Source organism: Oryctolagus cuniculus, chromosome 13 (genome assembly GCF_964237555.1).
Source record: "Oryctolagus cuniculus chromosome 13, mOryCun1.1, whole genome shotgun sequence".
Taxonomy (NCBI): Eukaryota; Metazoa; Chordata; class Mammalia; order Lagomorpha; family Leporidae; genus Oryctolagus; species Oryctolagus cuniculus.
Genome location: NC_091444.1, coordinates 43,913,654 through 43,941,042, shown reverse-complemented (window position 1 = coordinate 43,941,042; position 27,389 = coordinate 43,913,654). Strand labels below are relative to the sequence as shown.

The following is a 27,389-nucleotide window of genomic DNA, read 5'->3' as shown; positions in this document are numbered from 1 at the left end:
CCAGTGTTAAAAGGTTGAGGAGAAACAGATAATTTCTTCAGCTGTCATTTAGAAGGTCAATTAGGGCATTCTTTAGAGAGAGCAATTTAACAACACAGAGGGGGAAAAAACATAAAATCTTGCATAGATTTTAAGCCAGAAATTCCACATCTATGCGTTTAACCTAAGAAAACTATCATGTATGCTGCTGAGGTCCCAGTGGCACTTGGCCCAAGTCTCTGGGGATTAAAGAGACTACACAGAAGGAATTGGACCAGGGCCCTTGTGAGCAGATTTATTTGAAAACCTTACCCTGCCAGCATCATGCCTGGCATCTCTCACTGACGTGACAGTGGAAACCATCTCCTTTGCAGAGCACTGAGCTTTTCCACCCAAACAGCCTGTTAACCTCACCTCCAGCCAGCCATCTGTGACTGCGATTGAGATAGCCCTAGAGTAACCAACTCACTTTAATGACACTGCACCATTTATACAATCCCCTTATGACACATTCTATGTTTCCTGGCATGTGCAGCCACCCCATAATAGTCACTTTCTTCTGGCAGTGCTGTTGCCAAGGAGTCTGGGCATGAGCAGATGTGCCAGGTCTTCTGAGGACACTGTGCAGTCATGATCCTGATATCACTCAGCTCTTGTCCAGCAGCAATTAACTCTCTCTGTCCCCAGGTCCTGTCTGGCCAGTCATCCCACTGAGTGATTTCTGACTCACACTCGGCACAGGATTCTGCCCCGCACATACAGGTGTGCTGTGATCATAGCTCATCACCCCTATCCAACTCAAACACACATCACCTTACTCATTCTAACCATATCCTTGTCTTTTCCTGCTCAGTCCTTTTTACTGCAGAACAAGAGTCATAAGTTTCATATTATAAGAGTTTATAATTGTTTAAAACTAGAACAAATATAGTTGTTCAACTTCAGAGGATTCAAGAAATATATTATGCTTCACTGATATCATGGATTATGACTTGACCAACAGAAACAGCACTGTGGGGGCCAGCACTGTGGTGCAGTGAGTGATGCCGCTGTCTGCAGTGCCAGCATCCCATATGCACACCGTTTGAGCCCTGGCTGCTCCACTTCTGATCCAGCTCTCTGCTATGGCCTGGGAAAGCAATAGAAGATGGCCCAAGTCCTAGGGCCCTTGCACCTGCATGGGAGAACCGGAAGAAGCTCCTGGCTCCTGGCTTTGGATTGGCTCAGCTCCAGCCATTGTGGCCATCTGGGGGAATGAACCAGCAGATGGAAGACTCACTCTCTCTCTCTCTCTCTCAGCCTCTACCTCTCTGTAACTCTGCCTTTCAAATAAATAAATATATCTTAAAAAAAAAAAAAGAAATAGCACTGTGGAAACAGATGTACTTACAAGAATGATACCCACCATACACTGTAAAGTGGGAAAAATTAAGAAATAGGCTTTCTTAATTGAAGAATGTTCATCAAGATGCCATCAGTTATAGAAATTTCTGGTTTGTAAGATTATAGTTGATATACATTTTTGCTTATCTCTGTTATACAACCTTTATCAATGGATGTATCCTTTAAGAAAAATTTAAAAACTAGATATAAAATGCTTCAAAATAGCATGTTTTAAAAGTAGTATGTTTTTTGTAGGTGTTGGGCCTCAAATCCTACCAGGATGGGGCTGTTCTATCTGAAAATCTGAATCAGCTTAGTGCAGCAGCAGCCATGAGCTCTTAGTGGGGCTCCCTTTGCCTCTAGGAGGTACAAAGTTGGGAGTCCCGGGGAGCTGGGCCTGGAAAGATCATGTTGGTCCCTCAGTATGGTTCTGCCCTAGAAATACATACAGCCTGAAACTCTGCATGAAATGCAGGAAATGGTTTAGCAAACTTAATAGAACCTTTTTTTTCCAAATGGAATCTGACATAAAATATTAATTCCTAAAAAAAGAAAAATTGAATTGGTCTGATTGAAGTAGGAAGTGGGGCATCTGGAGACTCCAATTCAACCTCCCTCCCTCTGCAACAACCCTCACCTCATACACACACACTCCGTGCAAATTTTCATAGTAGCTCTCCATACAACTTTGTAGATTTCCAAAGTGACGATTTGATAAACAAGTAGTGTTGGTTTTAAGAAGGCAACTTCAATTCCAGCAACAGGTTTGTTTATTCAGGGTGTAAAATCCAACTGAAGTCATTTTTATTTCCTAAGCACACCCATTCATGACATGCACACTTGATTTCCTTGAGCCCAGCCATTCTTCAAAATAAGAAAGCTTCCACTACCACATCTCCCTGCAAACTCCTGCAAAGCCCTGGTCCCCTTTTTAGTCATTTCTGACTTCTACTACCTTTAATAAAACTAAGTGTCCTTCATCTTTGGCCCCACAGTACTTGACTATTGTCTTCCATCCTACCACTTTGCAACAAGTGGTGTCTAAGCTAAGCTACAAATATGACAACACTACAGAAAGTCCATGTAAAATAGAATCCATGTAGAGCTTTTCATAATACACATTTTTGATGAAACAGAACTTTTTGAAGGGCACTGGTATATACGTATTTCAAAAAAAATTTCCCCCCAAATAAACTTCTCTTTTAACTCTGGTTTCCTGAGAACTTTTGGAAGCAGCTTTCTGTTATTCAAGGGAGTTCCATAGCTAGGAAAGAAAATTCCCCCACAACAGTGGACAGCATCACAGGTCTGACTGCAGCCACTGTTTATATGGAGGCTGAGGAATCTAGATGGTGGCAGGGAAGGAAATCTAATGGTGCCTGGGATCAAGGTTTGGACAATATAGCTAAGACTGATGTAAGGACAGGTTATGAGACTCTATGGAAAAAAAACCACCTGAAAAGAAGGCTCAAGTAACTGGGTTCCTTTCAACCATGTGGGAAGACTTGGATTGAGTTCTTAGCTCCTGGCTTTGGTCCCAACCTGGGGTCATTGTAGGCTTTCAGGGACTAAATCAGCAGATGGGATCACTCTCAATCCGCCTCTCAAGCCAATTAATAAACTCTTTTTAATTTTAGAAAAAAAGAAAGAATACATCTCTACCAGACCCAGCCATGAGGTCTATAGATAGGAGGGAGAATGGTGGTGTCTAGTAGTGAACTAGAATGGCCATTACTGACATCACTGAAGTTTAGCTGTTTTGTTGATACAATTACATTCTGGTGACAAAAGGCTGTTTCCAAACAAAAATAGCTATTCCAGGACTCTAACCAGGATAGCTCTAGAAAAGTAGAACTTGGTGCCAGGAAGTCAATAGTCCAACCAGCGAAAGAAAGATAATCAGTCTAAAGCAATGCAATGCATCAGTCCATATCCCAGGGCACCAGCAGTTGTTTAAAGCAGAGGATCCAGCAGAAATGGTGGGAAACAGAATGACAAATTGTACGTAGGAACAAAACTAGGAACAGAGAAGGAGCAATGGGATATTCAACAGCCTGGACTAAATATGTCCAGACTCAGACAGCAAAATTCAGATGAAAATGTAAAATGAACTTTATTTGTACCCACAGATCAATAAGAATGGGGGATATTCAAGCTATCCATTGTCTTCTTGGTATTTGTTTCCATGATTAGTAGTTGACATTATTAGATACCACGTGCATCTGAGAATTCCTTGACTCTGAAATCTATGTACCAGAAAAATATTCCCAGGAGAGGCTCAATCTGTGTGAGACAATGCACTTAGAAATTGTGCCATGGTGATCACTAGACACTGAGGTATTTCCATTGGTGATAGGAAGTGAGTAGAAAGGATTTCTTGGTTCAGTGAAGACTGCTTTCAGCAGAAGCATATTTTATATACAGATTAAATTTTTATTTAAACATTTGGAAAAGGAAATGCTCCACAAATATCAAAATTTCATAGCTTAGAATTGAGGATGGTTAGGATGATACAAGAGGGTCCCTAAACCAAGCACTATACATCACCTAAGTCTCACCTAATAGAAAGCCAAAGCTGCTACAAGCTAACAGATACTCATGTATGCATTTCAAGCTATGTGGAAAAGACAGAGAATATATGCACTTTCCTCACATCTTCTAAAGGGAGCCAAAGTATTCTAAACCTTATTTTCATCCACTTTGTCCCCGATTCACATGTAGTGAAACCATACTTTCTCAGGTTCAGATTTATGTATTAATAAGTCAATGTATTTTATGTATTAGTTTAACTTCCAGCAAACAAATGAAAATATTCCAATGGATTCAAAATCCACATAATTAGTTTGATTAATGTGCATGTTAAAATAAATACTGGGGAGCCGGCGCTGTGGCATAGTGGGCTAAGCCTCCGCCTGCAGTGCCAGTATCCCATATGGGTGTTGGTTCGAGTCCTGGCTGCTCCTCTTCTGTTCCAGCTCTCTGCTATGGCCTGGGAAAGCAGTAGATAACCCAAGTGCTTGGGCCCCTGCACCCGCATGGGGGACCTGGATGAAGCTCCTGGCTCCTGGCTTTGGATCAGCACAATTCTGATCATTGCAGCCATTTGGGGAGTGAGCCAGCAGATGGAAGACCTTTATCTCTGTCCCTCTCTCTGTCTGTAATTCTACCTCTCAAACAAATAAATAATACATTTTTTAAAAATGCAGGAAGCTATTTCAGTACAAACTTTACACAAAAATTAAATGCACACATCATTAATATTTTCAAAGGTGTTTAAAAAGAACGCCAGTTTTTTAAAAATGTGATATACATTAAATAGTGGAGCTAGTAAGCCAAACATTAACCTTACTATGTCTGGGCAGAAGCAGTTTTACAAGACGTTTTAGGGTCTTCTCCCCAAGACTGACTTCTTGGGGATCTTCTTTTTGAATCTCATTGTCATCACTGCTGGATACAGAGAAAATTTCCCTTTAAAAATTCACTTGGACTCATTATTTAGCCTAGTGGTCATGACATGCACATCTCACTTTGGAGAGTCTTGTTTGATTTCTGACTCTGGCTTTTGACTAATGAAGATCCTGAGAGGCAGCAGTGATTTCTCAAGTAATTAGGTTCTTGTCACCCACATGGGAAACGGGATTGAGTTCCCAGCTGCTGGCCGTGGCCCTAGCCCAGCCCCAGCTATTGTAGGCATTTGGGAAGTGAACCAGCAGGTGGGAGTATTCTGTCAGTCTCTCTGTCTCTCAGATAAATAAATACCTTTAAAATTTTTTAATCTAACACATCATTATCAAAATAAGATGCCATTGGCTTACTCCCTAAATTATACTGTGCATTTTTTGAAAAAATAGAACCCTTCACCTGGACAGAAAGTATTAACATGAAAAACAAAGTCATCAAAATCAGGCAACTTCAAGATAGACTTGCAATCTCAGGGTGTCTAGAGATGCAGCAAAGAGTTCAGAGATTTTCAAAGCCCCTAGGTTGTAGATAAGCACACTTGGTTCTGGAGCGCACGTGCAACTTGGGTGTGTACCTGCCTCACAGATGGCTCCTGGCTGCCATCTCATCTACTTGACACCTATGTTGTGTCCACGTCCCACCCAAGGGCAAAGTGCAAAATGAGAGACTCAGAGTCTCAGATTTCATGGTGGCCTCCAGCTTGGTTTTGCTTTTAATTTGAGGAACAAAAGTGACTGGAAGGGTGGTGGTATATGACTCATAAATGGCTCTAGGAGGTATCCCTGCCACTCTGAGCATTCTCTTGTAACTCATAGCCTTTACGCCATCCGTCCCACCAGGAAGTCATCCTGCAAAACCTATCCATTTCAAATGTACAACACTACAAAAATGCTAGCCACACAATAACTGCAACACGCAAATACTACAAGTCAGACACAGATACTGTCACGTGAAATTAGACATCAGGTGGAGGAATTTATGACTGAAGAAATAAAATATTTAATTAACAAAATATTTTTTTCAAAGGCCAACCAATATTTAATTGCAACTGCTCACTTCAGTGAGCACATCTTAATTTTATTAGTGTGAGCTTTGACTTTTTTATAATCCACATTAAAAGCATATAGTCCTCTAAAACAGAACTGCAGTAGTCATATTCCTATTAGTTCCTGTAGCAAAGGCATCCAAATTGAACTCTACTCATCCAAACTTATAGTGCTAAGAAAGTTCCTAGAAAAACAGAAACCTTTATAATAACTTACTTTAAACATTAAAATTTTGGGTACCAGACATTTGTTAACTTTATTGTATCAGTACTACCAAAATGCAAAGAATAAATAACTGTCCAGCTATCAAAGTAGGTTTAAATAGAATTATGCTTAGTTATCTTCATTAGCAATCTTCTATCAGTAATGACAGCCTTGAAAGGTATAAATGCAAAGGGATTGCAAAAAGTTCATGGAAAATACATATTATTTTTTAAAAAAAAACATTCATTTCCAAAAAACTTTGCACAAAAATAACTTACTGTTAATTCAGTTTTCCAGGAACTTTTTAAAAAAAGATTTATCTATGGGGCAGGCACTGTGGTATAGTAGGTTGGGCCTCTACCTGTAGCTCTGGCATCCCACATAGGATCTGGCTCCCACCCCAGATGCTCCTCTTCTGCTCCAGCTCTTTGCTTGTGACCTGGGAAGGCAGCGGAGGATGGCCTGGGTGCTTGGGCCCCTGTGCCCATGTGGGAGACCCAGAGGAAGCTCCTGGCTCCTAGATTCAGGTCAGTTCAGCTTTAGTTATTGTAGTCATGTGGGGAGTGAATCAGTGGATGGAAGACCTCTCTCTCAAATAAATAAATAGATTTTTTTTAAAGATTTATTTATTTATTTATTTATTTGAAAGGCAGAGTTAGAGAGAGAGAGAGAGAGAGAGAGAGAGAGAGAGAGAGAGAGATATCCTTCACCTACTGCATTCTCTCCCCCAAATGGCCACAACAGCCAGACCTGTGCCAGGCTAAAGCCAGGATCCAGGATCTAAGAGCCACCTCTAGATCTCCCATGTGTGTGCAGGGCCAAGTGCCTGGGCCATATTCCACAGCCTTCCCAGGTGCATTAGCAGGGGGCTGGATAGGAAGTGAAGAAGTTGAGAATCGAACCTGGTACCCAAATGGGGTGCCAGCACTGCAGGTGGCAGTTTCACCCCCTATGTCACAGTGCCAGCCCCTCTGGGGACATTTTGAAACACCCTCATATGAAGTCAGACAAGAGGGTAGCAGAAAGATGAAATGCATATAAAACTTGAAAAAACATTTATAATTGAAAGCATACTTACTCTTTTGATACCCTCTAATAGGATGAAACCTGAGTTTTTCAATAATATCAGTGATGATCAAGGATGAAATAACCAGAGATACTGGCAGGTCAGGCAAGGTATCTGGTAATACATCAACGGTAGTATTAATGGTCTTCTGAACCTGTGTTTTTTTTTTTTTTTTTAAAAAAGAAAGAAAGAAAAGAAACATTAAATTACGGTGCTTTGTTCAAAATTCCTTCGGTAGTCTGAAAGCAGCACTAAATTAATTATATACATACATTATGTAAAATACATACATTATATAAAAATAATGTATAATGTATACATACATTATATAAAATACATGTATTAAAAAATTAGAAGCTTGGTTTTCAGGTTTAAGCTCCACAAGGTTCTGAACCATTTCTAAGGCTGTAATAAGGATTCACATCAATGGAACTCTTTATTCAATTAAAGATCAATCTTGGTAAAGACATATGGAAATATAGTAGGCTCTTAGTAACAGTGGAATGGGTAATTCCTTCCAACTCTAAGCAGAACCTCCGAGAGTACAGCCTCAAAGAGGTAAGGGGATGAATATTATCTTAAAGTATCTATAAAATACCTTTGACAAGCATTATATTAATGTTAATGGTGAAATCTTAGAAAGTTTTCTCCCTGGGAGCTGGCACTGCAGTATAACAGGTAAAGCCACTGCCTACGCCAGCATCCCATATGGGTGCTGGTTCAAGTCCTGGCTAATCCACTTCCCCATTCAGGTCCCTGCCAATACACCTGGGAAAGCCCAAGTGCTTGGGCCTCTGCACCTTCACGGGAGTCCTGAAAGTAGCTCCTGGCTCCTGGCTTAGGTCTGACTCAGCCCTGACTACTGCAGACATTTGGGGAGTGAACCAGCAGATGAAAGATCTCTCTCTCTCTCTCTCTCTCTCTCTCTGCTTCTCTCTCTCTTTCTCTGTCTCTCTAATTCAGCCTTTCAAATAAATAAAATAAACTGTAAGGAAAAAAATGTTTTTCCCCTGAGGTGAAAAACAAAGCGAAGATACCACCATAATTATTTCTATTCAACACTGGAAATTTTCACCAGCATAATAAGGCAAGAGAAAGAAATAAGCAACATAAGAATTGGAAATAAAGAAAAAATGTCATTATTCATAGATCACAAAATTGTGTATGGAAAATGATCCCCTAAATGGATATATTATTTCCAAATACCAACAACAAAGAGTTAGAAAATAAGATTTAAAAAACTTATACCATTCAGGGCCTGCACTGTGGCATAGTGGGTAAAGTGGCCACCTGCAGCACCAGCATCCCATATGGGTGCCAGTTCGAGACCCAGCTGCTCCACTTCCAATCCAGCTCTCTGCTGAGGCCTGGAAAAGCAGTGGAAGATGGTCTAGGTCCTTGGGCCCCTGCACCCACGTGGGAGACCGGGGAGAAGCTCCTGGCTCCTGGCTTCAGATTGGCACATCTCCTGCTGTTGCAGCCAACTGGGGAGCGAACCAGCAGATGGAAGACCTCTCTCTCTGTCTCTCTGCCTCTCCTTCTCTCTCTGTGTAACTCTGACTTTCAAGTAAATAAATAAATCTTTAAAAAAATACTTATACCATTCAATGCAATTTAAATCAATACTCCAACTGTTGTGGTAAAAAAAAGCTGATTCTAAAATTTATATGGAAATACAAAGGGCATGAAAATCTCAAAGAAAAAGAGCAAGACAGATTTACTCTTCAGGATAAACAGAACTATTATAAATCTACATGAACCAAGACAGTGTGATGTTAGATCAGGAATAGATAACTGGACAATGAGACAGAACAGAAAGGCCAGATACAGTCCACTGCATGCACATCTGATTTACAACTGTAGAGAAATGTGGGAAGGACAGACTTTTTGATAAATGATGCTTAATCCACTAAATGTTTTTTAGGGAAATAAAATAGTAAAACCTGACTACAAATTGCACAACACATACAAAAATCAGTTCCAGGTGAATTTTTAAATAAAAGTGAACAAAAAGACAATATAGTCTCCCAGCATTATACAGAGGAATACCTTTAGGACTTTGAGGTTCAGATTCATAGTGTGACAAAATCTTTTCAAAAAACTGCCCAGAACTGCTACTGATACATTACTTTTGAATTAAGAACTTCTGCACATCAAAATATACCATTTAAAAGGATGGAGGTTGGTCACAGAATGTGAAAATATTTGAAATACCTGTAATCAACAAAGGGCCTATAAATGTGAATATTTAAATAACTCTTCCAAATCAATTTTTAAAAAAGATTTATTTTATTTGAAAGGCAGAGTTAGAGGCAGAGGCAGAGAGAAAGAGAAAAAGGGGTCTTTCATCCACAGGTTTATTCCCCAGATGGCTGCAACAACTGGCATTGGGCCGATCCGAAGCCAGGAGCCAGGAGCCAGGAGCCAGGAGCCAGGAGCCAGGAGCTTCTTCCAGGAGCTGGATCAGAAGTGGAGCAGCCGGGACTCAAACCAGCACCCATATGGGATGTTGGTACTGCAGGCAGTGGCTATGCCACAGCGCTGGCCCCCAAAATCAATTTTAAGATAAGCAACATAACAGAAACATGGACAAGATGAAAAGATGCACAACCCCACTAAATTCCGGGGAAATGCAAATTAAAAGTGCTATGAGACTCAAGAACGTAACCCACCAAAACAGCTGACAGAAGAAAAAATGTATGGTGCCAGTGCTGGTGAGCACGTGGAGCAACGGGAATGCTCATTCTCTCCTAATAGATTCTGTACTATAGAAATCAGTAAGACTCCTTGGGAACTGCTTGGCATTATCTGTTACAACTAAACATTTGAATTGTTTATGACCGGTCAGTTCCACTCCTGGGTATTTAACCAACTGAAATGCTTGCGTCTATGTCACAAGACACATGTCCAGGTATGTTCACAGCAGCATTCTTTGAAATAGCTCAAACTGGAAACAACCAAAATGGCCATCAAACAGTGGAACTGATAAATAAATTGTAGTATCTTCATGAAATGAAATTCTCTACAGCAATGAAAATGGATGACCTATAGCTATATACAAAATGAATTACCCTCTCAACCATACTTTTAAATAAAAGAAATGAGACATAAAATATATATCTTGGGGGCTGGCACTGTGGTGGAGTAGGCTAAGACTCTCCCTTGCTGAGTCCACATCCCCTATGGGTGCCAGTTTGTATTTCTGTTGCTCCTCTTCTGATCCAGCTCCCCGCTATGGTCTGGTAAATCAGCAGAAGATGGACCAAGTGCTTGGGCCCCTGCACCCATGTGGGACACCCAGAAGAAGCTCCGGGCTCCTGGCTTCAGATCATCCCAGCTCCAGCGATTGTGGCCACTTGAGGAGTGAACCAGTGGATGGAAGACCTTTCTCTCTGTCTCTCTCTCTGTCTGTAACTCTATCTCTCAAATAAATACATTTTTAAAAAATATATATATCTTACATAGACATTATATACCATATGTACATATATGTTATCTATAATTTTGCCTTATGAAAATTTCAAAAACAGGCAAACCAATCTGCAGTAGTAGAAGTCAAGACAGAAGTTACCCCTGGGGAGGAGGGAAAGGGAATGCTAGCAAGGAAGGCGTGTGGGTAGATGGGGCTGGCCAACTTTACCATCTTAATCTGAGCAGTGTTTACACAGGGTCTGCTTGTGGTTCTCCATTGATGTTGTACATTTCTATTTCCATGTCAGGTACTTTGCTGTTCCACACTTAAGTGAAAAATTAAATTTAAAAAAATAATAGAAAGACATGTAGCAAAGGATGAGACATCATAGAAAAGAATCAAAAAGGTGACCAAATTCCAGATATACCATCATGTTACAATACTGACTTTCCTTGAAAGGTTATAAATTCAATTTATTTTTTTTATTTGTTTATTTGAAAGTCAGGGTTACACAAAGAGAAAGGAAAACACACACACACACACACACATACAGAGAGAGAGAGAGAGAGAAAGAGAGAGAGAATCCTGCAACCGCTAGTTCACTCCCCAAATGGCCACAACAGCCAAGACTGTGCCAGGCCAAGGCCAGGAGCCAAGAGCTTCTTCCAGGTCTCCCACATGGCTGCAGGGGCCCAAGCACCTGGACCATCTTTTGCTGCTTTCTCAGGCCATAGCAGAGAGTTGCATTGGAAGTGGAGCAGCTGGGACTCAAACTGGCGTCCATATGGAATGCCAGCATCACAGGTATCAGCTTTTACTCACTATGCCACAACTCTGGCTCCTGTAAACTGAACTTCTAAAGCTCTTGGGAACTCCTCAAGTGTTTTACAAGGTCTTTGGGGGAGGAGGGAGGTTTAAATCATAAATCTAGATTGAAATGTTGCAGCTTCTTTGATACAAAGTACAACCCTATGGTTTCCAAAGTTATCCTACGCATTCATGTATTATCTTAATTATCCTAAATGAGGACATATTCTAACAACCGTGTAATTTCCCACATCGTACATTATGCACTATGCACCTCTTTCACAACAGTTAAGATACTCTAATTGCTTATCTATTTTCCTCTCCTCTGTGAGTATATAATCACTGAAGGGCAGAGACTGCCATATTTCCTGACTGCTCTGGACATAGTACCTAACACAGAGCCTGACCTGTAATATGCACTTAATGAATGTTTGCTCAACATATAAATGAAATATCACAAAATAACTTCAATTTTGTACTTTATAGAAGTGAAAATTATACTTTTCACAGTACCTTGCAAACTAATAAGATTAGTAGGGCATTCTTCTTTGACCTTCTTGGATAATAAAATTCTCACAGCCTGAAAATTTTGCTTATACTGTTCCTGCTTATGGATGACCATTTGAGCCTTTGGAAGTGGTGTTTAGTCAAAACATAAACTCAATATTATTTTCAAATAAATATCATGTGTAAATTACTTGTGAATTTATATAAAAGATGCTAGACTGCAAATGGCTGTTCAATTGGAATTTTTTATTTCCCATTTAGAACTGAGAGCAATTATGAAAAACATCAGGTTGGTAGAAGAAATAAATGTACATCAATTTTCAAATTCCTCACTTCTTAATTATTTTGAAATAATATCCCATCTCACACACAAATATAAAAAGTAATTTTTTAAAAATTGGGTGTTACACTTTCTTCCACAATCATATGGGTAACAGTGGTTTTTTGTTTTTTTGGGTTTTCGACAGGAGAGTGGACAGTGAGAGAGAGAGACAGAGAGAAAGGTCTTCCTTTTCCGTTGGTTCACCCCTCAATGGCCGCTGCGGCCAGCGTGCTGTGGCCAGCGCACCACGCTGATCCAAAGCCAGGAGCCAGGTGCTTCTCCTGGTCTCCCATGCGAATACAGGGCCCAAGCACTTGGGCCATCCTCCACTGTCCTCCCGGGCCACAGCAGAGCTGGCCTGGAAGAGGGGCAACAGGGACAGAATCCGGCGCCCCGACCAGGACTAGAACCCAGTGTGCTGGCGCCGCAGGTGGAGGATTAGGCTAGTGAGCCTTGGTGCCGGCCCCTGCAAACTTTTTGAAGTACCCTTGGGTTTTGTAATTTAGAAGAAGACTTGAGTAAATTAATTTTAAATTTGTTGAGCTCTACAAACTTATGATAGCAGAAAACTCAAAAATCTCAAAATCTTGTAGCAGAAGAAATCAAAATACCATACCTCAGTTACTGCTATAGAAAAGATGAAGCTGGGAAGTGTGGTGAGTACTACACACATCATCATAACAGGTCTCCTAGCAAAGGAGAAAAAATAAGCAAAAGCAATAATGTACAAGATCAACACTTCCTGTTAACATTTTGCTAATTTTGCAGTTCCTGTTCCATTCATCTACGGTTTTTTTCTGAGAAGCTACTGCTTTCCTATTTCCATTTCCCAAATGTTTGAGTACGGCAAAGAGGAACTCGTGCAAAAACCACATTGCTTTTCCTGAACAAAGGGGTGAGAGATTTCCAAATAATCCGAATAATGAGCAAACCACTGACTTCTAAATCATCAAAGAGCAAGTCAAATGATGCTGGACAGCTGCATAATTCATTAATTGGAATCTTACCCAAAAGGTCAGGCTATGGTAACCAATTGGGAAAGAATAGCATGACCATCTCAAGTTATGTATATCCTATGTTGCAAAATTGATTTCCAAGAATACATTTAGAGATGATAAACTATTGAATATTTAAAGATAACTTAAACTAAAATCATTTAGATATTTTTTACTTGAACCAAAAAATTACATAGAAAAATGACATACCTTTTAAAAGTTGTTTTTGGAACTACTTCTTAAACTTAACATGATCAAATAGTTATGGAGATATGGTACGGATACTATTTTATCTTGTGACAGAAAAAAGCTACAATGTACGTCTGGTATTATTTACTTAAAGGAAGACAAAAGACACTCAAAGTTTATCTGTAATGAAATATTTACCCCCATTTTTCTTAGTTAATATATATTAGTTACATTTATATGATTATGTGTTTCTAAGTGCAAGAAATGTTGGATGCTTCAAAAGGATTAACAATTTCTCTTTGATCCTCTTATGTCTCTCTCATCCCTGGCTCATCTTAGATATTCTAGGTGAAAACATAATTTAGCAGGTAAAATTGCCTCTCTCTCACAGCCAGATCTAATGTTACTTAGCTAAAACCAGCTTGGATGGGACTTCAACTTGGTCGCTTTGCCTCTTTGTTGGAGCTCAGATACAAGTTTCTGCAGCATTTAGCTCAAATAAAGATTGGCTAAACCATGACAGAATCCTTTTCTACTCTAGGTGACCTCTAAAAGATGAAAGCACCCCAGGGATTATACCTGATCTCTTCTTCATCCAGTCCTATGACATTAAATACCACCCACCTGCCCATGACCCTCAAATATATGCTGGCCCTCTTCCTGATTTCTGGGCTTGTACACCCAACAACCCGACATCACCACTTGGATGGCAGAAGCAATGTCTAAAGAGAATCCGCATCCTGCTCCATACATGTTCAACTCCATCTTTCAATCCTGTCTGATATACTGCTGAAACCAATTTCAAATCTCTTTATTATCATCTTTCATCTAAAACATTTCCTAAATAGCTTCTATTAGTGCTTTTATTCTTGCCTATCAAGCTGCTCCTTTTTTTTTTTTTACTGGAATCATGTTTTTCAAATGTAAAACACAGCTATCACTACACTGCTTTTACAAATTTCCAGTGCTGAGAGTTGGGGTGGGGGACAGGAGAGCAGAGGGAAGGGTAAACTGAAGGGTTAATTATTTAATGTACCCAGAGCTTCAGTTTTGAAGAATGAAAAGGGTTTTGTGAATGGAGCACTACAATGTGATTGCATGTTCACAAGAAAACAACAAAGTTGTGGCTTGTGAACCCAATCAACCATTGTAGTAGAAATACTGCTGGCTTGGACGGAAGGTGAAAGAGATGGGAAGAAATGAAAAAGGGATGCTAACTTCTGGAGGTCTAGGAGGAAACTGGCTGATAGTGTTATTTGGCTTCAAATACCTTATCCACAAAAAGGGAAGAATGACGGGTATGGTTTGAATAGGACAAGGTCCTGAGCTCATATAAATGGTTAAATCTCAAGTCATTAAGTTGATGGCACTAAGAACATGGAATCTTAATCCAATTATGGTGTCTAGAAGGTGGGCCTAGTTGGAGCTTCTTAGGTCATTAGGGGTATGTCCTTGGAAGATGGTTCTTGTAAGAGGGTTAGTTACAAGAGGTAAGTTGGGCCTAACCATTCTTTCTGCTTCCTGGCTTGCCACATGACTGTTCCACCACACACCCTCTGCCATTCCTGTCCTATCCTCTGGCTCCACCAGGTAGCCTAACCGATCCTGACTGTGATCCTCCAAAACTGTGAGCCAAGATAGACCTCTTTCCTTCATAAGCAGCTTATCTTAGGTACCGTATTGTAGTCATGAGAAGCTAATACAGAAAAAGAGTTCCAAGGAATGGAATCATTACTGAAAGCGTGGAGGCAGCACTGGAAGTGATTAACTGGCAGAGGCTCAAAGTTCGAAGGAGCAGGCTGGAGAAAGTTGAGAAAGCTGTAAGCAGAGCATCATGGGGGATTCTGCTAAGGGCCTTGAAGACCAGAATGCTGAAAGGAACATGGACAGTAAAGATCTTGTTGATGAGATCTCAGATGGAAATGAAGACTCTATCAGAAATTGGACTAAAGTCCCCTTTGATACCTGGTGGCAAATAAACCAGCTGTACGTGTCCCTGTCCTGAGACTTTGTGGAAGGCCGAACTTACAGCTGGTGGGCTAGATTCTTTGATGGAGAAGATTCCAAAACAGCAACAACACAGATATCATCAGCTGCTTTTAGTCACTTTTACAGTGAGAATCAAGAGCAGAAAGGAACACAGCAGAACAGTTTGAAATATTTGCAGCCTAGTCAGAGAAAGAAGGAAGGAAAAGCTTGTTTGGGACACAAAAGTGAGGTAAATAAATCAATTGCTAAGGAGATTGGTGCAGTAAAAGGGAGCCATGTGCCAATCAGCAAAACAACAGGAAAAAAAAGGCCAAAATGTTGTCCCTCCCATCATAGGCCCAGAGACCTGGAGAACAGAATTTGCTCATGGGACCCTAAGGTCAGCTCTAGGGTCTGGCTTGCTGTCGAAGTGCTCCAGGTTCGCTTCAGTACTGGTACAAATGGGTCCATGCGTGGCTCTTGCTGGTGGGTGACTTTGGTACCGTCCACGTGCTAGTGCTGCAGGTGTGCAGAATGTACGAGTCATGTTGGCTTCCATCGGGATTTGACTGGAAACAGAGAGGCCAGACAGAGCTGTGCTGCGGGACTGGGTGATGCCCGGGAAAGCTGTGGGAGTGAAGCCACAGCGGAGATCCCAGAAGGGTAGAGGTACCAGCAACATGAGACCCTGAGGAAAGCTGCAGACACTAGCACGCAGCCTCAGGCAGCAGCCATGTGGACAGAGATCTGCCTTGGACATCCCGTGTGTCCAGAGACCTGTTGCAGGGGTGGAACCACTGCACAGAGCCTCCCCGAAAGCAACGCCAACCAGAAATATGGGTTGAAGTTGCTGCAGAGTTCCCATCTCAGCACTGACGCAATTATCAGACAAAAGCCTGGCTTAAGGTGCTGCTGTTGGACCTCTATGTGCTTCTGTAATAAACTGGCAATGAAAAGGACTCCCTTGGGTGGGGATGGGGAGGGGTCAATGAGGAAAAAAGTGAGCTCAGTCACAATGGGTTAAACATTACTGCCTGTGGAGCAAAAATTCTGACCCTGAGATTACTCACAGAGGAAGCATGATGGGCAGGACAGGTCAAATAATAATTTGGGAAATGACTCTGCCCAGAAACAAATAAAGATGCTCTTTTACCTAACCCATGAGTCAAAGTTCCCCTGCCTGGCTTTCCAGGCTCGAACCATCCGGCCTTAACTCTCCAGTGCATAAGAACATTCTCGCTTTCTCCTCTCCACAACAACTTAGTGAGCTCATACTGCATGCCAGCTGCTGGAGGAAAGCAGGTTACAAATATCACTCTAGTCCCATGAGAACCCTCTGGGTGAAATATCACCCCTCTTTTATAGATGATAAAAGAGATATTGAAAGTTTAATTAGTTTTTCCAAGGTCCCACTACAAGGTGAAAGATGACTTCTAATCCTGGTCTTTCTAACCCCAAAATTCACACTCTTGGTCACTCTGCAATACTACCCAGCCCATACCTACTCGCTCCTTTCTAAATACGTTGGTCTCCTCCCACCTGTTAAAGAAAATGCGTATTCCTACAAGAACTCCTGATGCATACTCATCTCCTCCCTCCGGAATATCTTCACACTCCCATCTTTCCAACTCAGATCAAATCAAATTTTTCTTGCGACACTTTTTGTGACTACCCCCAAACACAATGTTCTCTTAATGAATCTAAGTCCATAAACCTCCCTCATTGAAAACCTGCAGTGCAAGGTCCTGGGGTGGGCTGATGGGGTAGGGCAGCTGGGCAAGGAAAGATGAATCAAAAGGTCACCTCTCTGCTGTCAGTATTTAATACTGATGACTCTCTTATCTGGACTAATAAAGGACTTGTGGAAATAAATAAAATGACACAAAGAATGCTTCAAAATAATGACTCTGTGTTAGCTCAGTTAAATTTGGTAATTAAATACACAGGCCATCCTTCCCTAATGGAGCTGTAGGAATATCACGTTTTAAGAAAAAGTGGGGATGATTGCTTTAACTCTTCTAAACTCTATGTATGTCCACACTGTCACTTGAGTGATCGAATAAATTTTTACATTTATGATTTTAAAACTACAGTAGCTGGCTCTGGGGATGCCTCTACCTTTCCCTGGAAGGGACAGGCTAGCAGGGCAGAGTGGATCCTCTGCACCCTGTGACTGTGGAAGCCTTGTGTGCTAAGACCACGGGAGCTCTGTGACTGCACAACAGGGCACGGGGTGTAGCTGTGTCCCCAGGAAATCACTGTGTGCAGCACCAAAGGCTCAGCGCTCCCCGATAACTGGGGTGGGTCACTGTAGCAGGATCCATGACCACACAAGGACTGCAGAGATCTGCTGTGTGGTTCAGGGGCAGTGCAGGGGCGTGTTACACCCACTGTGTGCTAACCCCGGGCACTGATCACCTTGAAAGAGAAGTGACGGTGTGATTATACCAAAAGGGGTGATCATACTCTCTTCCCTGCTGACAACAGAGGAGATCGACCACACCCAACTTGGGTGTGACCCTGAATACTTGCCCCACCCTGGGGCACTGAGCAGAGCTCCCAGACCACACCCTTGACACACATCTGGGTATTCAATAAAAAAGAACATCATAAAAATGTCCATACTCCCAAAAGAAATTTACAGATTCAGTGTGATCCCATTCAAAATATCAATGACATTTTTCTCAGATCTAGAAAAAATGATGCTAAAATTCATATAAAAACACAAGAGAGCCTGAATAGCTAAGGCAATCTTACACAGACACACACACACACACAAGCTGGAGGCATCCCAATAGCAGATTTCAAGACATACTACAGGGTACTTATAATTTTTTTTTTTTTGACAGGCAGAGTGGACAGTGAGAGAGAGAGACAGAGAGAAAGGTCTTCCTTTTGTCGTTGGTTCACCCTCCAATGGCCACCGCGGCCAGCATGCTGTGGTCAGCGCATCACGCTGATCCGAAGCCAGGAGCCAGGAGCTTCTCCTGGTCTCCCATGGGGTGCAGGGCCCAAGGACTTGGGCCATCCTCCACTGCACTCCCAGGCCATAGCAGAGAGCTGGACTGGAAGAGGGGCAACAGGGACAGAATCCGGCACCCCAACTGGGACTAGAACCCAGTGCGCTGGTGCCGCAGGTGGAGGATTAGCCTATTGAGCATTGGCGCCGGCCCAGGGTACTTACAATTAAAACAGCATGATACTGGCACAAAAAGACAGACAGACCAATGAAACAGACTGGAAACTCCAGAAATCAATCCACACCTTTACAATAAACTAATATTTGACAAAGAAACTAAAATCAGTCCTTGGAAAAAAGGACAGTCTCTTCAATTAATGGTACTGGAAAAACTGATCTCTGTTTGCAGAAATGAAACAAGACAACTACCTTATATCTTATACAAAAATCAATTCAAATTGGGTGAAGGATCTAAATCTATGACCTCTATCTATACCATCAAATTATTAGAGAACATTGGGGAAACTGCAAGACAATGGCGTAGGCAAAGACTTCTTGGAAAAGACCCCAGAAACACAGGCAATCAAAGCAAAAACAGACAAATGGAATTATATCAAACTGGGAAGCTTCTGCACTGCAAAGGAAATACTCAGGAAGGTGAAGAGACAACCAACAAAATGGGAGAAAATATTTGCAAGCTATGAAACTGATAAAGGATTGATATCCAGATCTATAAAGAGCTCAAGTAACTCAACAACATCCAAACAAACAATCCAGTTAAGAAATGGGCAAAGGACTTGAACAGGCATTTTTCAAAAGAGGAAAATCAAATGGCCAACAGACACATGATAAAATGCTCAGGATGACTAGCCATCAAGGGAATGCAAATAAAAGCCACAATGAGGTTTCATTTCACCTCAGTTAGAATGGCTCTCATACATAAACCAACAAAGAATAAATGCTCATGAAGATGTAGGGAGAAAGGTACCCTAATCCACTGGTGATGGGAATATAAACTAGTGCTGCCATTGTGGAAGACAGTGTGGAGATTCCTCAGAAAGCTGAAAATAGATATATATATGACCCAGCAATCCCACTCTTGGGAATTTACCAAGGGAAATGAAATCCATATACGAAATCGTTATCTGTACTCCTGTTTATCGTAGTTCAATTCACAATAGCTAAGATCTGGAATGAACCCAGATGTCCATGAACTGACGACTGGATAAAGAAATTATAGTATGTATACACTATAGAATACTACTCAGTCATGGAAAGAATAAAATACTGTCTCTTGCAACAAAATGGATGCAACTGGAAACTATCATATTTAGTGAAATAAGACCCAAAAAGACAAATACCATATGTTTTCCCTGATCTGTGGTAAAGAACAGAGTACCAAAAAAGCTATGTATAGGATTGAAATTGACATTTTGTGCTTCAATGATTGTTTACACCCCTGAATAGTGTTTTTTTCTTACTATTTATTTTTTAATTTATTTTTTCTTACTCTTTACTTAGTGTAGGGTTAATAATTATGAGTATAAAGTAATCTTTGAGTATAAAGTAAACTGAAAGTAGATCATTGTAAATATTAATAAAGGGATTAGGAGAGGAAAGAGGAGGAATGCTGGGAGCATGGCAGGGGGGAGGGTAGGGTGGGAAGTATCACTATGTTCCTAAATCTGTATACATGAAATACATGAAATTTGTATGTATTAAATAAAATTTTAAAAATAAAGAATTGAGTGAATGGGGAGTGAGAACTAAAAAGAAATTTGAAGAGGTAGATTTATAGCTACTTAAGCAAACCCTTTGATAAGAGTAATGGATGACTATTAACCTCGAGGGTCTCCATTAAAATCGTCCCACCAAAGATATTTAGCAGTACCTCTAGAGGAGATGAGGGAGATATGTCTTCTCATTTGTAGATGACACAAAATCAAATGGGATTGTTAGCCTTTGGAATGACACAACCAGGATTCCAACTGATTAGAAAGATGATTTAAAATCAATATAGTGCTATTTAAAAGGGGTAAGAGTAAATTAATGAATTCAGCCTAAGAATAGTTCAAGTATTCATTCATTCACTCACCCATTTATCTAAACTGTTGTAAAATGTATGTTCTACATCCTGTTCTAAGAATGGAAAGACTCAGAAGATGTAGTCTGGCTTTAAAGCACTTACAAGTTTCTGAGAGTTGCCCAAGTGCAGGTAGAGGGAACCCTGCCTTAGAGCAAGTTTTTCACTCATTTAATTACATTCTCAGTTATCAAACAGGCAACACAGTTACAACTGAAGTCAATAGCGTTAAATCAACATTTGAAGTCATAACTGCACCAAAAGGACATGAGGGATCTGTGAGATTGTACCCAGCATTAAAAAGTCAGGAAGCATAAGAAGGAGAACGCTGTAAGAGCAGAAGAGCTAGAAATCATGGGACAAGAATGACTGGTGGAACTCTGTATATTGGAGAAAAGAAAAACTTAGCTCATGGTTGAGATGACAGCGATGCCGCTACCTTCAAATGTTTGAGAAGTTTAACACACCTCAGTAAGCTCATAGAATTCACCCCTGGAGACACAATTTTGGGAATCATCATATCGGTGACAGTTTATATGATGGTAGTCAGTTAGAGCACTCAAAGAGCAGTAGTGGGGGAAACTGGGAAGCAGTGGGCAGAGAGCTTCTGGCCATGGCCAAATTCACTCACATATAAAGCGAGGGCAGAGGAGGTAAAGTCTACAGAGTGGATAGGGAAGGAAGCTACATGGTGGCAGGTTTTAGGCAAACATAAGGAAATAAGATGAATAATCAGACTAAGAAACACCCATAGAAAAGAGGGACTTAGGTTAAAATCAGAGGTAGATTGTGCACTGTGCCAAATGGTGTAGCAGGTGAACTCTAATAGTTCTTCCTGCTTTAGTATTCCATGGAACACAGTCAATATTTGGTTCTATGAACCAGGGGAACAGCAGATTTTTTAAGGGTGGAGCTGATGTTCAGGAATTTCTTTCAAGAAGAGTACAAGCATGTGCTGTTTCAATGACAGACTACATATACCATAGGGCTCCCTTAAGATTATAATGCAGCTGAGAAATTCCTGTCACCTAGTGACATTGTAGTAGCATCACATCTTCAAAGCAACATGTTGTGTTCACGTATCTGGAATGATGCTGTTGTAAACAAATCAAGGGAGCTGCTGAGCTGCCAGCCATAGAAAAGTATGGCATATGCAATTATATATAATACATTATGCTTGATAAATACAATCAATGACAATGTTACTGATTTGTCTTTAATGAATTATATGCTTTAATCATTCTTTAAGCCTGTACTCCTTTTACTTTTTCAAAGAGCCCTACAAAACAATATGCCATTGTTACGGGTTGAACAGAGTGTCTTAAACTCTGATGTCTTAATGTTAATATCTGATGGATTACAGGTAAATATGGCCTAATGATGCTGTGTGAGGTATGGCCTGTGGGAGTTTTTAGGACCCTGGGGGAATGCCTGGGACAGTGGTTCTTGAGAGGTATGATTATTTGAATTGGAGTTCAGCCTAGGTTCTCTCTCTCTGCTTCCTGTCCTACCATGTGATTGTGCATCCGCTCCCACCATCACCAGCCTCCGTCAGACATGAGACTGTGGGCTTGCTCAATACTGTAACCTCCAACTGTGAGCCTCAATAAACCTTTTTCTTTCCCCCAAAAAAGTTCTTCTCAAGGTAAAGTAATGAAAAGCAGACTAATACAGCCCTGTTATACCAGCAACAGCCTCATACTCACACATCTTGTGTTCCCAGCATCTCTTGATTGACCCAAGAGGTGACGTTGAATGATTGAGCTGTATCATCCAGGTTTGCGTAAGTAGACTCTATCATGTCCACACAACAATGAAATTACCTAACAGCCCAGTTCTCAGAACTTCTCATGGTTAAGTGGTGCATGACTGTATTACCTTATGGACAAGGACAGTTAGGAACTGAGGGGGAGAAAAGAAACAAGGACAGCAGCAGGTGATGGTTGTCAGAGTGTTAGTTTAGAAAATGCTCCTCAAGTTTTCTTGAACAGAAATAATCAGGAAAATGGTCTGACACTGGGTCTGAATGTATCAAATTTGGGAACCCATGCTACAAACTCAAGTGTACAGCAGCCGTGTAAAAATGAGTAAAAGGTCATGGAACACAAGAAACTGACGCAAGAGAAATGAAGAATTCATGGAATATGGTGAGTTATTGCATGTAGTGGGGGAGAGAAGAGCAAAGGAATACTATGTAGATTAACTACTGGGCATGGTGAGGCAAGGAACAGATGGCATGCAGTCAAGTGTGACAAAACGATTGACACTGGGTCTTGAGAGGATGGCAGACCCACTGAGAAACGGGAGTGCGCTGGGAAAAAGCTAATCACCAATGTTAAATGGTATTTTACCAGTGATCTCTCAGGGGCAGAAGAGAATGGGTTCATTTCTTTCAGGTTAGCCAGTCTGTGTATAGCGTACAGATGTTTTTGGTGGTGTGCATTACATGTGTGTGCTACTGTGGAAGAGTAAGGGGTAGTCTTGGCTCAACTTCTGGACTGGGTGGTCTTTTTACACTTGCACCTCAGTTTTCCCATTGTATGATGTGTACTACAATTGTTCTTATACATTAGGGTCAGGAAACTAACTAAAACAATACATTGTGTTTAGAATTATGCCTGACATAAAGTAGTTGTTCAATAATATCTGCTCTTGTTTTACCACGAGTAAAGCTACTAATAACTAAAATAGATCAATAGCAAAATCTCACAATATGGCAAGGAGTTCAGCAAGGTAAAACGGATCACAAAACGTCGAGGTCTTTCAAACTTGGCACTGCCCAGAATTCCTGACATGTCATAGTCTGAGGTAATGGTACTCTGAAGGACTCAGGAATATTTCTGAAATATACCTCTAGGTCTAAAGACAGCATGGGAATTCCCACAAACCCTGCAAAACTATTCTGCCCCACAGTGTTCTCAATGGAGCTTGGCTTGTTTCAGGCTATAGCCTTGAAGCTAAGTGAGTTCACACATTCAACGGATATTCCAGGAAAGGCTTTTGCTTACTTACTGGAATATACTCATACAGTTCGGTGTTTTTATAAATAGATTCTCTTCATTCCTCCCACCATCTCCCTACTCCATTATGAAATATTACAAGTAATCTTAAAAAAAAATGAAAAAGAATTGAGGAAGTGTTTAACAAAGTAAGAGAAAGAGCACTGGATTAGAGTTCAGGCTCAGTCATTGATTTAGTTATGTCTTGAGTCCTATTAAATTTGTTTTCTCCCTTATAAAAATGGGAATGTCTCTTGACCAACTTCACAACATGGCATGCATGTCAAGTAAGAAAGTGAAACATAAAAACATTGTGCAAATGCAAAAACACTTTATGTGAATATCAGTATATTGTTTATTCTCAAAAGATAAGAGATCTAAAAATATTCTCAAACTTGAGGAATATCAATTTGAGTATGCAATTTTCTCTAGCTTTATCATTTCTGCCACTTCTGAGAATCATTCTAGGATTACAGAAGATCATGTTTTAAGTAAAAAGTTAATTCAGTCCAGGGTAATAACATTAATATCCACTGAGTGCTTCCTATGAGCCAGGTGCTATGCTAGGAACTTTATATGCATGATATTATGCAGTTTCTTAAAACAACACTCCAAGGAAGAAATAGGTTGTTCCTATTTTGTCCATGAAAAAACCAAAGCTCAAAAACATAAATAACTCACACAAGATCCTACAGCCAATGTCACAGCTGGGATATGAATCCAGGTCTTTTTTCTAAGTTTTATTCCCAGGGCACAGCCATTACTAGCTCAGCACTCATTCTCTCTGGAAGTCCAGCTTCATTGCACTGATGATGCCAACGTGGGCTTTCAGGGAGGTTCTAGAACTCTAGAACAGTTTCTTCAACATTTAGGAGTAGGGGCTTGGCACATTGGTTAAGATGCACTTGGGAATACCTGTATCCCACATCAACGTGCCTGGGTTTCAATTCTGATTCCACTTCCAATTCCAGCTTCCTGGTAGGGTGCACTCTGGAAGTAGCAGGTGATGACTTGGGTGGTTGGGTCCCTGCCACTATATGGGAGGCATGGGCTTCCCACTTTGGCCTGGCCAAGCTCTGGATGTGATGGGCATTTGAGGAGTGAAGTAGCTAGTGGATGATGCATTTCTATCTGTCTCTTGACCTTTCAAATAGAACGAACAGGGGCCGGTGCTGTAGCTTATTGTAACTTTATCACTATTCTTTAAAATTTTGCTTAGTTATTTTCACTTCACATGGAAACCAGAGAAAGAGAAAGAGACACACGGAGAAACAGAGGAGATCTTTCATCTGCTGGTTGATTCCCTCAAATGTCCTTGCTGATGTTAAAAATAATGCAATTGGGGCCAGCACTATGGTGTAGTAGGTTAAGCTACAGCATGCAGCACCAGTATCCCACATGGGTGCCAGTTCGAGTTCTGGCTGCTCCAACTTCTGATCCAGCTCTCTTCTGTGGCTTAGGAAAGTAGTAGGAGACGGCCCAAGTCCTTGGGCCCCTCCACGCGCATAGGAGACCCAGAAGAAGCTCTGGCTCCTGGCTTCGGATTGGCTCAGCTTCCACCATTGCAGACATCTGGGGGAATGAACCAGCAGATGTAAGACCTCTCTCTCTCTCTCTCTCTCTCTCTGCCTCTGCTTCTGCTTCTCTATAACTCTGCCTTTCAAATAAATAAATAACTCTTTAAAATAAATAAATAAATAAATAAATAAAAATGAATGAATATAAATAGATTTTTAGAATGTTTAATCTTTGAATGCTAGGAAACTACAAAACTTCACATAATTAATTATTCTGGAAAGATAATTTGTACTTTCAAACTCTACTTTGTATAGTAGCAATTACTTTTGTATCATGATCTTTAGCCATGAAAATGTGATACTTTTTATTGTCACTTGAGTCTATTTTAATATCCAGATACACATCTCTGGGAATTAAGCACAGAATCCAAATACACATAGGGGGGCAAATGTATTTTACTGAGTTGCATTTTTTCCTGAAGCACAATCGGCATTCAAGTCAGAAAGAATAAAGGAAAAGTTACATGAGTTTAAGGAGATAGCACAGAACTGAATACATCTGGGCTCAAAAATGCCAGCTCTACCACTCCCTGGCTTTTTCACTTGACACAGGTAATCACTGTGTTAAGTCACTGAAATGGAAAGTTTCAGTTTCTTCTCATCTATAAAATGAGAACACTATCAAAGACACCTCACTGGATTGTCATAAAGTTTACATTTAACTGTATGGAGAGTGTAAAGTTCCCAGAGTAGTACTTAGTAGCCGTTTCTTCTCTTCCAGGCCAGTGAAAGGTTACCTATAAGGAAGTAGTTTAATAGTTTCACTAAAATTATAGATAACCTTTTATCTAAAACTATTTTAAAAACTTGTGGCCAGCCACACCCACAAACAGAAACTAAAGAAAGAAATCACTGGAAACCGTAATTATTGTGACAACCCAAGTTACTTTAGCACAGGGGAATATCCAGACTGGATGTACAAAACCCAATCTGAACAGACACCAGAGGCAAGTAGAAAACCACTTGCACTGGAGAGTAAAAATGAACGACTTTCTGCCTTAATCTCAGTTGCCCTAGAAGATTGGAACTGTGTCCTCCAAGAGGTAATTTAGGATAGCAATTAGAGGTGCCAGTTATGGAATCAGCTAGACTTAGGTTCGAGATCTGGCTCTTTCACTCACTAGTTGACTGACTTTGGGAAAGTTGTTTTAATTTCCCTAACCCTCAGGTTCCCTTTGGAACCAATAATGATAAACTTGGGGAGGGGGGAGCATTTGGCATAGCAGATAAGATACCACTTGGGATATTCACATTCGATATCACTGTATGTGGTTCAAGTCCTGGCTTCTCACGTAACTTCCTGTTAAGGCACACCTTAGGAGGCAGCAGATGATGGCTTCAGTACTTGGGTCCCTACCATTCACATGGGAGACCTGAATTGAGTTCCTGGATCGTGGCTTCAGCCTGGACCAGCCATGGCTGTTGTGGGCATTTGGGGGAGTTAACCAGCAGATGGAAGATCTCCTCTGTCTGTGTGTCTCTTTCTCTTTCTCTGGTTTTCAAATGAAGTGAAAATAAATAAGCAAAATTTTAAAGAATAATGATAAAATTCACAATAAGCCTCATGAAATAAATACATACTTCCTCACATCAGTTCTTATATGAGGTGGTACAGAATGAAATGAAATTCAGATATAAAACTATTTTTACATAATCTACGGCATATAAAAAAAATCATGGGAAGATGAACTCCCTGAATGACATTCAGAATCTAGAGTCCTAGGGATCTGAGCCAACATAAAAAACAAACAAAACCAAGCAAAAATAAAAGCAAAAACACTGTTCACTCCTATTGTCATTTGGATCTTCTTCCATTCCTTCCTTCAAAATTCCCCACCCAGCCATGAGTCATGGGTAGTCAAAGCAACTCCAAGAGGGGTTGGGGGTAATAAGAGGAGGGCTGAACCCAGCTTCAAGCTATCCCTCAGGTGACCCTGGGGTTCAGGTCCTAGACCCCACTGATGAAGAGAAGTGCCAACAAGAAGTGGATTATTTCTGAAAGTGCCATAAGAGCCCTGCCCTCTGGGAACTGAAGGTAGCCCATCAAGGTTCACGGGGGTCAGGTGCAGTGCCAGCACCTAAAGAACTCCACACTTTAGCTCAGCCTCCAGCGTCCTCCTAGCTGTCTTTCTAGACATGATGCTATGTCTATTATTTTTACATTTCTGCCCTTACTTAAAAGGGGTGGTTCTCACTTTGCAAATGTGTTCTGTTTTTCATGTTAAAACAAAAGAGCAGTAAGAAGGAAAATTTAACTCATCAAGAAAAACAAAGAAATCCTAGATGAGTAAGAATTAGATCTGAAGATCTAAAAGGAAAATGTATCATTCTGATACAAATGTATCAGAGATTATTTGTTCTCAATACTTTTGTATGGATCAGTATAATCATTAGCTAAACCACTAGTTAAATCAACATTAAATCTCAATTC

At 40.7% G+C, this 27,389-nt stretch overlaps 1 protein-coding gene across 1 annotated transcript in view; it reads right to left on the bottom strand.

Annotated features, from left to right (window-relative positions):
- Positions 1–27,389, bottom strand: part of TMEM236 (transmembrane protein 236) — a 40,782-nt gene that overhangs the window by 12,544 nt on the left and 849 nt on the right. Inside the window, exons 2-3 of the mRNA NM_001101709.2 lie at positions 12,805–12,877; positions 7,153–7,294 (exon numbers count right to left, since the gene is read on the bottom strand). Of these exons, the coding sequence (NP_001095179.2) occupies positions 7,153–7,294; positions 12,805–12,877 (215 nt within the window). The remainder of the gene's footprint in view (positions 1–7,152; positions 7,295–12,804; positions 12,878–27,389) is intronic.